The sequence below is a fragment of the Ipomoea triloba genome, chromosome 15, assembly GCF_003576645.1.
Source record: "Ipomoea triloba cultivar NCNSP0323 chromosome 15, ASM357664v1".
Taxonomy (NCBI): domain Eukaryota; kingdom Viridiplantae; phylum Streptophyta; class Magnoliopsida; order Solanales; family Convolvulaceae; genus Ipomoea; species Ipomoea triloba.
The window spans coordinates 24,921,977-24,935,026 of record NC_044930.1 but is presented as its reverse complement, the minus strand read 5'-3'; the positions used below and the strand labels follow the sequence as shown (position 1 = coordinate 24,935,026).

Below are 13,050 nucleotides of genomic sequence, written 5' to 3'. Positions count from 1 at the left end.
AGTTTGGTGTTACACACAGAGAGGATTTTTTTTTTTTAATATAATGAAATCTTTTGAGTCTAATAACTTGTGAAATAAAATTGCATAAGACAAACAATGACTAGCTAAGTTACCATGATTTACATTCTCTCAGATACTCTATTGAGTCGGGGTGTGGAGACCTTTGAGATTGAAGATTTAACCTTTTGAGAAGAAAGAAAGATATGATTGAATAATAGCTATAAATTTTTTTGTAAATAAAAAATGAAATGTTTAATGGCAACTCAAGTAAATAGGTTAAATAATAGCATCGATAAAATGATGTTTCCAAATGAACATGTAAATAATATTGGTTTAATACTAATTACAATGTGATCAATTATGCTTAAATACGAATATCAAGAAAACTGTTCTCGATAAATACAAACAATAATGCATGCATGCATGCAACATATATGGCATTTTTGTATGGACTGGATATTAAAAAATTAATCCTATTGTTGAAACGGTTACAGCTATACAAAGAACTATAACTTATATATAGTGAATGTATAATTTTAATTTATTTCATTTGCTGGTCAGGTTTGGAGAGTTGAGTTCAACATCTTGTCATTAAAGCGTGTTTGACTGCTATATATATAAGTTTAAAGAAATAAAGTTGTGCATTCTCTATTAACTATAAGTTTTGACATAATGGTAAGCGTTTGATCTAATAATAGCATGACAAGATGATGGAATTGCCCCCCCCCCCCCACACCCCACACCCACACCCCATCTTCCGCCTAACAACCATAATGAGAATAATGAAGTCAATGATCTTGCAGTCGAGTGGTATAAGCATGGTTACGTTGTAACTTTAAAATAGAATGCTAATAAAAATAAAATCAATTCACGATTTTTGTATAAATTAATCGTACGTATATGTGTTGATTATTTTACTCTTTACTTTTTATTATTTATTTATAATTAATTAAAGTCATGTTTTGTAGCATATTACTTGCTATTGTTTGTTATCTAAATGGGACACTAGTCACTACATAAGTATAACGAAAAAAATTTGTATTTTCATTATTAGCATATGTCCAATTTTATCAGGATGCTACTTTTATTAGGGCATGTCCAATTTTGATCATATTTTCGCATAATGATCCGGGTTGGATTTACACAGTTGAGGAATACTATGAACGACAGTTGAGGATTTACACCATTGTTGAAACGCTTTCCATTTCAACGAAAAGGGTAAAGGAGAAGAACAAATATGGAAAGACAAAAAAGTCCTTGGATTAGACTGTCAACACACGACAAAACTAACGGAGGACTAAAAGTGACACGATCAGAAAAAGAGTAGTCGCAATGTGACAAAATTAATTATGGTGGACTAATAAAATTAGACATGACTTAATAAAATTAAGACCGAAAAAGGAATTAACTCTAACTTTTCACATAGTTCATGCATAAAGAAACTTAAATAAACAAATAAGTGAATAACACACTATAAATATATAGTTTTTTTTTCTTTGGTATTTGTAAATAAAAAACCTAAAGAATTTGACAGCAGAAAGTAACTCCATTATATTTAGTCCAAATATAATACATGATATATTAATACACGATTGCATGTTCTGATACAGTAAATCCATTTAGTCTATGAATTGAATCATGATACACACATCTGAACTCTGTAAAGTTTAGGTCAACAATAACATAATTACATGCCACTGTTTCATGCAACTTAATATATATATAAAAGAAACCCAACAACGCATGAACTCACAAAAAGACATAAAAATTAATATATTTTATTGTTTCCACATTGGACAAGAAACCTTACCTCAATCTCTTCGTTCCATCAAAGAGTTACGTTGAAGTTTCAGGAAACAAAAATAAATAATATAAATAAATTTAAAAAATATGGAATTATCCGATCCTATCCCATGAATATACATAATCCCAGTTTCTTAATTAGGTAAGTTCACTGTGTAAAACCTAATTACGTCTGGAATAAATAATATTCTTACTGTATTTACATATATGGTATCATATTTTAAAATTATTAATATTTTAATATCTCTCTTCCCTAAAATAGTGAGACCATAAATAACAATTTTGTCACTTTAAATAGTTAAAAACAACGAATTTTTGAAAAACTTTCCTTCTATTTCCCTTTATAGTTCCTGGACAACATAGTTAAAATAAATTTGGAAACTCTCTATATTTATAACCATATGAGAAAACAACAAAATATTTACAGTTTTAACCGCATTCTAAATAGTTACAACATAAATAAATACCTATAAATTTCAATTTGTTACTTAAAAAAATTTGTTAGTAAATTATATACCTAGGGCCGGGGTTTGCTTTCAGAAAAAAAAAAACCCCTAGGGGTTTAAGTAATTTACCCACAAATTTTTCATTGATAAGTTTGATTTTTCTTGTTGTATAAAAAGCTTTTAAAGTGTTGATTGATATATATATACTGCGAATTTTTACTAGGTAGAACACAACTATCCATAGTACGTACTCTGGGTTGCATTGAGTACTGTAGGTACAAATTATTGATAATACCTAGTCCAGAATCAATCTGTATAGTGCTGATTTTTAACAAGAATAACTATCGATAGTAAGTGAGGTTGTATAAGATGTTCTAAGATAAATTGTTTACGAGACTGATACAACACAAATATCATATATATATATAAGATTATACCTATACAAATCAACATCATATTATTTCATATATATAATATCATGGAGGAGTCCCCACCCAATATTATTTTGCACCTTTCGTTTTTAGCAAGTAGGCTCACCCACACGTCTCTAGGTTATCCCCTACTTTACCTTACCTCTCCTTTATTAATGCACCCACAGCAGCAATTAGGGTTTTTTGGTTTTTCCCCCAGAATCGGCCGCCCATCCCGCTCTATCGCTCTCCCCCACGCTCCCCGACGCGCCTGTCCCACACGCACTAATCGCATCCCACTTTAGTGGAGGCATCTTCGAGGGGACGGCGACTCACCCAACCTCGCCGCGTCTGACCCACGCTCCCTCTCTCACTAGGGTTTCTAAAATACCTAGTTGGGGCGGTGTCGCGTCGCCCAGGTGGCGCGTCCTCATTGGCCCACCACCCCCTCTCACTTCCTTATACGTACCATCTTGTATTTATTATTTTACCTATATTCAATGTATATATTCATTATACATAATGAATAATGTTACACAAATATTACATCTTGAATAAAATTTCGCTTAACGTGACACGTTATGATTAATTAATTACCTAATTTAGAGATCTTATCATTCGATACTCAATCAATCAATTAATTAATTACGATACAGTCACATACACGTTTTCAGTAAGATCTTTATCGCTAAAAAAGTAATAATCTTATTTTTTTACGAATTACGATATCTCAATTTCCGATGTAGCGTAATGATATAATTATTTTTAATTAATTTAAAACCAAACTATTATCCGATTCTGTCATCCCACTCGCGAATTTTAAATTTTGGTCAAGAATTATTTTTAAAAAATTCTATTTATTATAAAACATGAGATAAAGTAGTAGGTTTTGATATTTTATATATAATTTTACTAAATATAGGGTACTATTATGTAAAAAAAAATTAAAAGAATTTTCAAATTATTTATTTGTTGTATATATAATAATAGACATGAATACTAGCTCCAAGACAAAGTTAAGGATAAAAAAAAAAAAAACATAAAACTTAAAACCTCACTACTCATTTCTTTTCTATTACACCACCGCTATTTCTCTCTCCAACAGCACCCATTTCCTTTCTACGCCCACACTCTCTCTCTTTCTCTCTCTACAAATTTCAAACCTAAAAAAAAAAAGGAAAAAAAGAGAGCTCTTAGGGTTTGAGCTAAGTTCGCGGTCGAATTGATGTGGAGCAGCTGGATGTTTGGGGTCGGAGTTAGCACATCTGCGTTGATGAGTTTGAGCTGAATCGGACGGTGGAGGTTTCGTGTTGGTTCGTGGAGGGGAGGTATCTGTCGGGGTCTACAGCAGGTGTTTCTCGATCTGAAAATTTCGAATTTTTAGAGTTATTTTTGTTTCATTTTCTAGATATTTTTGCTGGGTGGGTTTTAAGGCCGAGTTTTCCGATTGGGGATTTTTTGGTGAGGTTCGGGCCGAGTTTGAGCTGATTCTTTCCTTTGATATGAGTCGGATAAAGTGAGTTTGTTGGGTTTTTCTGATTTCTGTCCTTTCCGGGATTTTTATTTCCATCTATGTCCTCTTCTTCTTCTCTTGCTCTAAATTTTGGGCTCAGCTCGATTGTTTTCTTTGTTCTAATGCGGGTTTATCATCGGATGCTGGAAATCGACAGCTGTCGAAAAAGCCCTAATTTTGGTTAATGAATTTGGATTAATTTTGTCGGGGGAATTAGCTGGAGGTATCCTCCAGCTTTAGCTTAATTGCTTAAGTGGTTGATATCTCTATCCTTTTTTGTTTGTGTGGCTGCTAAGAAATGAGTAAAAGGGAAACCCTAAAGTCGATTTCCCATCTAGGACTGAAGTTCACTGTTCATTTTAGGATATTTTGACCTTGTTTAGCTGTGAGGCGGATATTCTACTGCAGCTTGTGAAGTAGCAAATGATCGAATGGTTTGATGCAAACAGTTTCGGTTTCTTGTTGCGAATTGAGAACTAGGGTTTCCGACATGTGCTGCCTTGAAGCCTTTCGATAATTCCTTGTTTCATCCCTATTGTTGTGGGAATCTTGGAATTGTTATAGAATGAGATCGTTATTGTAACCACAAACCGAAGATACAGTGATGATGGTGTTGTTTTGTTACATGAGTTTATGATCGTATGTGTAGGATGTATTGTTGATTAACATTCTACATCTGCATTTGGTCTGCATAATTACTACTGCTTTGGATTATATTCTTAGAATGGTTTGAAATACCAATGTTCATTTTGCAGTGAAATGATATTTTATGTAGTGTTTTTTTTTAAAGAATCTTAATTGGATATTTATTGCTATTTGTAGTGTTAGTCTTCTCATTCTCTCATGGAGAAGAGTAACACGGCTATGGGAAATCAACAGATAAGTGAATACGATAATATGGTTTCCAGACCTTCAGGATCACTTGTAAAGATTGATTCGATTACAATAGACCTTGGTCATATTGCCATGCAGAAGATTGAGGAGGGAAACTGTCAGCACTCATTTTCAATCCGGTAAGCCTTTCATTCATTCGTACTATATACATGTTGGCCACTTGAACTGCATGCTTACAAGTACGTGTTCTTTCAAATGGCCGGGAATGTTTGGCTGATTAAAATGGTTTTTCTTTAGCCGTTAAAAGACTTGTTGGACTTTTTTCAAGTTTAATTATATTGGCAGCTGTCCTTCTGCCTTAGCTTGCTGAAGACCTCATATTCAAAAAGAGTGCAGCACATATTGATTTTGCTTTTACTTTATACCAGATGTGCATAAATGTTGCATTCAGTTTAGTGAACTGCTCAATGAGATTTCTATTATAGAAATTCAAAGTTTAAACACAATGTATGATGTATCAACAATTCAACATATTTAGATTTTATTGAAAATGTCTGACCAGAAGACAGTTTCATATACTACATATGAGTGAGTGTTGTAAGATTGAGTTGATCAACCAGTGCTGTGAAAGCATAACAGGTTTAAAGTGTTCAAATGCATCAATTAACTGTTCAGACTTTTTCCTTTATATTATTTTTCTTTTCCTCTTTAAGTTTAACAATACTAGAATACTAGATATTGTAGTATCAATTATCATAGAAATATCACTTGATTGAGCAAGACTAAACTAAGCCTAGCTATTAAGTGGACATATATCTCATCACTAAGTTGTTGATTCTAGGTGCATTTTATCCACATTTTCATTTGTAGTGTGAAAAAAAAAGTTTATATAGTTCAAAATCACATGAATGATCCTATACACTAACTTTGCACTTGCTATTCCTATTAAAATTGCTTTTGTTCAAAGACTAATCATATGGAACTAAACAAAATAGTGACTCCATGAAAATTACTAAAACTTTCTGGCAAATAGGCATGTCCTACTTGACCAATCATAAACTCTAATCTGTTTGTTGGAGAAGACAGAAGTTTCCCTTATTGGTTAATAGGAACTTTGTAATAATTATTTTGTTTTGCTAAGAGGATTGTAATTGAAAATTTTCTACTCAGCATCCAAGGGTGGATGCGAAATATGAATTCTAAGTGTTCATATGGGAAAAAAATGGCAAGTTTATTGTAGTCTGATGATTGCTTGTGGGCATTATTGCACTTGGTTGACTCTATCTTGGTACTGTATAATAGATATGAAATTTAAAAGAAGATTTCTATGTTGGAGATTATTGACTCGATATTTCTGCTGTGGATGCAGTGGATATGTTGCTGGGATGAGAGAAAAGGACAAGAAGAGCTGCTCACCCTTTACAAAATCCAGCGACAATAGTGATCCAGAGGAGCAACTTCCTCCTCTAGTGGTTCGCAAGTTTAGGTGGTGGCGCTGTGAAAACTGTGTTCAGGATCTTCTCAGTGAAAATGCAGGAAAAGATAATGGAATTGCTTCTAACAGTTGCAGAAGTACCCCGTTTATCTGTAATCCATGCATCCCAACACCATCTAGGGGTAACACAGAAAAGCTGCCATTGGAGATGGAGCATGTTCCAACTTCAGGGAAAAATGAAAGAAATACAGCTGTCACAGATGCATCTGCTGCTTTGGGTGACAATAGATCTCTGTCATTATCCAGACATACTAGTGAAACAAACTCTGGAATTGAAGGCACAAACGCACATGGTAGCTATCTTATACTTCCACTTATTTGGCATGTATGTTGTGTGATTCTGTGCTTTTGGACTTTTTCTTATTTTCTGTAAATATGTGTGTAATTCCTGCCTTTTCTCCATCAGTTGATAAAATTGAATCTGAATGGGTAAGAAACAAAGAGAATAGCAGTTCAGGATTTAAAATATTATAAGATCTAATCAAGACTTGAGTCAAGAAGTTCCAAAAATTATGTGTGGCTATTATACGAATCTTCATTTTAAACTAATCATATATCACTGCAAGATGTAGTAGTGCCAGGAATGCAATATTTCTTTGGACAAAAATATTTGCTCTTAATAAATTCTAAGGCACCCAGGTAACCATACAATTCCTCACAATGAGTTCTGTGAATCTGCAGATGATAGAAGTGAATATATTGTCCAAGAAAGAGAAAGTCATTCTGATGGTGATGGTCAGAGGATTGCTTCAACAACACATGAGAAAGCAAAACTGTATACTAACACAAGTGAAGCTCTTGATAATAGTGTGGAAGAAGCAAGAAGACTGCCTTCCATCAAACTGAGAGATGACGGAGAGGGATCATCTGAAAGTGATGGTGAAACTGGAAAGGCTCGATTTCGTTTGCTGACTGATTTATTAAGTGGACAAGTCAACCTGGAAAATTCTTGCACCAACTCTGCACAGGCTTCTCTTGACCAAATGCCTGTTGCATATTCTGATGGAGGGTCAGCTGATCTGGAGAAAGGCATCAAGAGTCCTCATAGGAAGAGGAAGACACCTCAAGAGCTTGAGTGCAAAGTTTCAGAGGCAGGTTCTAGAATTAACACTCTGAAGAATGCCAGGGCATCTAAGGAAGTTACTGAGAAAAGTCCCATAGCAATTGATATTCCTGATTCACAATCAGAGCAGGATGGATCTGCTGAAGGAGGCTTACATGCCAGGACCAAAATTCGACAAAATAAACGCAAAATTGATAGAGAAACTGGAACAAAGAAAAAGAAAAGTAAACAGGCTCACGTAGATGATGGCTGTTCTTCGATAATCCCTTGGCCAACAACACCCTTAGGATCTGGTGATTTGAAGAAATATGGCACTGCTACAAATGCTGGTATCATCCAATCCTCACATTGTGCATCAAGTGAAGGGAACATGGAGCATCATTTGGAAAATATGCGGTTGTTGATGGAAACCAGGATAGAAGCCAGGAAGAGCTCTTGTGCATCTTCAAATAATAACAAATTTCCTGAAATTGGATATTATCCATCTTCTGTTGTGTATCCTGGCAATCACTTGTTGGGAGAAAGTTCAAACAAAAGGAAGAATGTAGAATCATGGACAACTCATTCAGAAGTGGGGAACTTTAGGATGCCTCATGATGCATCTGCTAAAGTTGGGTTAGATTTGTCCTTGAACAGCTTTAGGGATCCTAAGGCGAGAGGTATAGAGATTGATTTTAACCGAAGTGTCAATCTGCAGAAGGGAGATAAAATTGGTGATCCTAGGAGGAAGGGATTAATAAGAGAACAAAATGCAGTTAAAGCAGACCAGTCTTTAAAGGGAGTATTGTGTGACCTCAATGCTCAAACAACTATAACATTCCAAGGGAAGCAAAACTTTTCAACCCTTGTTGAAGAAAGGAGTCTTCCTCTGCATAAGAAAATGGTACCAACTTACACTTCTTCCTAGTATAATTGAAATATTTCCTTTTAAAATGCTTTTGCATGTTAGCTTTTCTTTTATAAATGCTTGACCTTATCTTTTCCAAATTTTCTTCTCCCTGTGGTCCATGCTCTTCTGTTTCTCCTTTATGTGTTGGAAGTATTAATTCCCTGTTCAAAAAAGAAACTTGAACCTCTTTTAGTTTTTAGGTTTTTATTTGCTAAAGTGTTATTAATTTGCATTAAACCAAGTAATTTCTCAAGAATTAAAGGAATATAATGCATTTGAGGAATTTATTGGTCCTTTTCCCACACATTCCTCCCAGGATTTTTCCATTCAAAAGAATGAAGCAAAAGAATTTCGAGGGAGTGCAGAAGCAAATAAGCATAAAAAAAGTCAAAGACGTGATGAGGAATCTGAGCAAGGACCACCAGATGACATACCAATGGAAATAGTGGAACTAATGGCTCAAAACCAGTATGAAAGGGGTCTTGGTGAAAAACCAAAATCGCAGGCAAACAGCAATGCTGCAAAAGGGTATTCTGATGGATATGGAAATAAATCAATGGCATGGCAATCACCTGGCTTGAATTATTTTCAACATGATCATGCCAGAAGAGACTTAACTGTGGCCAGTAAAGTTATGGGAGGCAATGGAGGAAGTTTCACCAGCTCAAAGTTGAACAGAGGTCATTTCGAAGTGAACCAGATGGAAGAAAACCAACTTCATATGTCTGGTGTATTTCCACTAAGCCTGAAAAAACTATCAAGTGGAGGGCAATTATCTGCCTGTGGCTCTGTCAGAAATGGGTTTCGGGTCAGTGAGGAAGCAAACCCCTTATGGGCAGCCCCAGCAACCACTCATTTTGGACGTGGAACCATTCAAAAGTCTACTTCTCAGTCAAAAAATAAGGAACTTGATGCCCAAGTCCAAAACTTATTACATCATAAAGGGAAGACCATCAGTGACATAAAGGCTAATGAGGTGAAAAAGCAAAGTGAATCTCATCCATTTTTTTCCAAACCACGGGAAGGCGAAGCCTCTCATAAAAATATGGTGTCTTTGGAGTCTTATGCAAATGAGGCTATACCAGCGATGCAATTGCTCAGCCTCATGGATAAGAAGGTGCCATCCAGTAGGGGTTTCAATCTGGATGCCAACAAGATCCCTGAGAAACCTTTCATGCCATGTGACTATCACCCTAATTTTAGCAGGGATGTAACTCAGAATTTCTTTGATAGATCTTTGTTTCCACATCAGCATTCCAAGCAGTTCTCTGACCTTAGATCTGGTGTATCTAATCCTGGTGAAAGCTCGGGGCAACCTCTGCCTTCTTTATACAGTAAGTTTTAACTTTCTAAATCTTCATTGAAGATTCAAGGATTAATTTCACTTCTGATACCTAGATATTAGGGTGTCAGCTATTGTTTCAACGTTAGCATTTTATAATAGTGTGATAAGGTTCTGAAATGTGTGGGTGGGTGGGGTGGGGGTGGGGGGCTGGGATACTTCACACTATGGAAAGGGTTATGTGCAAGATATGTAATCCAAAATTGTACATAATCTAAAATAATACTCCATATGTTTTTATTGGACTGACAAAATAAAAGAAATGAACAGCTTAGTTTATTTTTCCTTATGTTTTTTTTTTATTGCTAATTTCTAGTTAGTGGTGAAATTCTGAGACAGCTACTGGTTGATAAAGAATGGGTAGTGTGGGATCTTATTTTGAATTAAAATGTCATGGGTATTACACATGATTCTTTTCCACCAGATTTTACATTGTTAATAGAAACTCCTGAACTATCACAAAGATTTCCATTTACTGTTTCATGACTAAATGGAATTTTTAACAAATTGGGCCCTGCATTACAGATCAAATATCTTTCAAGTCTCAAGAACAAGAGAAGCCAAGAAGATTGTACGCACCCTCACTGCTTGGAGGAAGCAAATTGCACAGTTCTGCATCTTCAAGTGGGACTCCACATATGACTCAAGGTTCTTTTTCTGTTAGGGACATGCAAGGAGGATTTCTATGCCTCCCAGGACCTACCTCTTTTCCGTTGCAGGATCATATACTTGAACATCGGCCTAAAAACTTTGAGTTGGGGAGAGGCAGCATCCCTGTTACTGCTTGGCCCATGAAAAGCACTGTTGAGAGTAACACCTGCAGTCTTAACCAAAACCCAGCAGAATTCACCGACCCTGAAGCTTGGAACATGTTTACCATTAGTGGAAAAGACTTGAAAATTGGCAAAAAGAATTCATCAAGAGAGAGATCTTATGCAGCAGCTAATGTGGATGGGCGAAAGCGTCAGAGGAATACAAAGGTGAGAACAGGAAAAGAGCCAGAATATGGTAACTTGTGAGTGAAGTGCTGCTCAAAGCATACCTCTTGCTTTAAACTGTAGCCATCGCAGCTTTTGCCTGAGAGTGAATGACTCAAACTTGGTGCTTTGATTCTTGGATATTTTTGATTTGTCGTATCTTCACAGAGGTCAAGTTATTCTAGCATAGATAAAGGTTCCGAACTTCATGGGCATATAGACAGATGGACAAGATGGTTGATTTGTATTTTGGTTAACAAAATTAGGACTCTCCGAGGACAGATCTCAGTGTGGCATGCAGTTAAAAGATGGGTGCTCGGTGCACCTGGTGTGTTAAACTTAAACTTGTGTTACAACTGTAAAACCTCTCTTGAGCTCCAGGTTCCAGACCTTGAATAGGTAATGTGCAGTTAAGGTTGTTCCTGGCACTCCCCCCTACCGTGTGTTAAACTTGTGTTTCAATATTAGAACCTTGAGCCCCCAGATACCAGATCTTGACCCTGCACGTGGGCAAGACTTGTCTTTACTCTTTAGGCACTCTTATTGTGTGGTAATTTTATGCTGTTTTTACTTGAGGATCATAATAAACTCAAAATGTATATAATTTTATATGCTTTCCATACACTGGGGAAACAGTTCAAGCTATTCAGACACACTTTGGAGTTGTACCCTTTGAATTGATTTTCTTTTTGCTTTGTGTTGTGGTTAATCAAATAACCGAATTTTCAGGCAGGCAGGTAGCCTCAGTTTCAGTTTTGCAGACACTTGTAATATTGCTTTTACTCTTTTTTCAGATTCATACTCCTAAACTTACTAGCTACTAAAGCCATCTAGGTGTTACAATTTTGTTCTAGTTCCTAGTGTGGACTACGTTATATTATTTAGGTATAAAACACTTTTTTTTTTTTTTTGATCAAGTGGAAGGGAATACCTGCAAAATAACACTAATTATCCTCTAATGGGATGCTCTTACGCATAGGGAAACTAAGCAGCCTCGCTCCTCGAGTATGTCTCAAAGGAGGCATACTTTTAGAATGCTGGTTTAAGAAATGCTTTTACATAACCTGACATTTTATATATGCGATATTTTGTTTGTAATCAAATTCTTCACGTTATTTTTCGTTATATTTGAATTAATATGTAATAATTAATCATCATCGAATCTTCTAATATAATAATTATTAATAACGTATTACAATATTCTAAACTTATTGTTTTTTTTTTTTAAATACAAATTAAGTGTTATCCACTATCATATACAGAGTATAAAATAACCACCACAAATAATTTAACTTTACTATATTATCATCATTTTTATTAAAAAAACCCAAAAATAATTTAATTTTTAGGAATTTTATACGGGTGCTGATTAATACAAATATCAAAACTGTTTTTTTTTTCTTGTAACTAATATTAATATTAGTATTAACGGTCAAAAGTACTTGATATTTTCAGCATCAGCAACAATTTACAATGTAAGAAATATTTTTTATGGATAAATGAAAAATAAATATTTCATTTTCTGCTATCATTAATTTTAAATACTCGGTAGAATAAAACTATACTATTTTGGAGGGGAAGCAAGGAGTATTGCTTATCCCAACATAGGATGGTGACAATGTTAATTTCGCTAAAATCGAGGCACCTTTCAGCAATTAGTAGTATGGGCTATAAAAGAACCGATGCTGACTTATGACAGCTCATCACTGAGCTTAAACCAATACACTCACCCGAGCGCGCGTGGAGAGAACATCCGACAATTTGATACACGCGCGTTGAGTGCGAGTGGGAGAGATGATTCGATTTTTGGACTTAACTTTTTGTTATTGGGAAATAACCTAGGGCAGACGTACGAGGCACTAATAATACACGTCACCGTCTAAACTCGTTTAGTTACGTAGAAATTTTGTATTTTATAAAATATATATATATATATTAGTGTAATTACCTAATATTCCCGTATACTTAGCTATCATTGCCGACCTGTGATTTAAGAAAATATAATATAGTTTTCCGACAACCCACTCAACCATTATGTTAGGAAGAGATTTGAAAAGGCAAATCTAATATCGTATTATTATAAAAACATGACACGAACTGTTATACAAGTAATTAAGTTGTGTATTTACTACTAACTATAACTTTTGATCTAAGATAGTGGTACGAACTCAATAGTGACACACCTTTTTTGGTAGCAATATTATGTGTTCATTTTAAACATAGTAAATTTGTCTGTTTTGGATGATTAAAAGCTAAAAATTAATGAAAGGGGGGTCGG

The 13,050-nt window shown here is 35.0% G+C and overlaps 1 protein-coding gene across 2 annotated transcripts; it reads left to right on the top strand.

Moving 5' to 3' along the window:
- Positions 1-3,710: 3,710 nt before the first annotated feature.
- Positions 3,711-11,504, top strand: LOC116006486 (protein EMBRYONIC FLOWER 1). Of its 2 annotated transcripts, none has more exons than XM_031246883.1 (6): positions 3,711-4,010; positions 5,081-5,185; positions 6,376-6,794; positions 7,183-8,447; positions 8,770-9,787; positions 10,321-11,504. In XM_031246883.1, exons 2-6 carry the CDS (start codon positions 5,139-5,141, stop codon positions 10,812-10,814), a joined length of 3,243 nt encoding a protein of 1,080 aa, XP_031102743.1. In that variant the 5' UTR covers positions 3,711-4,010; positions 5,081-5,138; the 3' UTR covers positions 10,815-11,504. The 2 variants fall into 2 exon arrangements, with proteins under 2 accessions (XP_031102743.1, XP_031102742.1); XM_031246882.1 differs by having other exon boundaries at positions 4,995-5,185.
- The last annotated feature ends 1,546 nt before the right edge of the window (positions 11,505-13,050 follow it).

What these genes read in the sequence shown, in the direction of transcription:
- LOC116006486 (XM_031246882.1), top strand. Translation starts at nt 5,016, where the DNA reads ATGGAGAAGAGTAACACGGCTATGGGAAATCAACAGATAAGTGAATAC. An exon ending in TGAAGGCACAAACGCACATG is followed by an intron (nt 6,795 to 7,182) that starts GTAGCTATCTTA and finishes GTGAATCTGCAG; the next exon opens with ATGATAGAAGTGAATATATT. An exon ending in ACCTCTGCCTTCTTTATACA is followed by an intron (nt 9,788 to 10,320) that starts GTAAGTTTTAAC and finishes CCTGCATTACAG; the next exon opens with ATCAAATATCTTTCAAGTCT.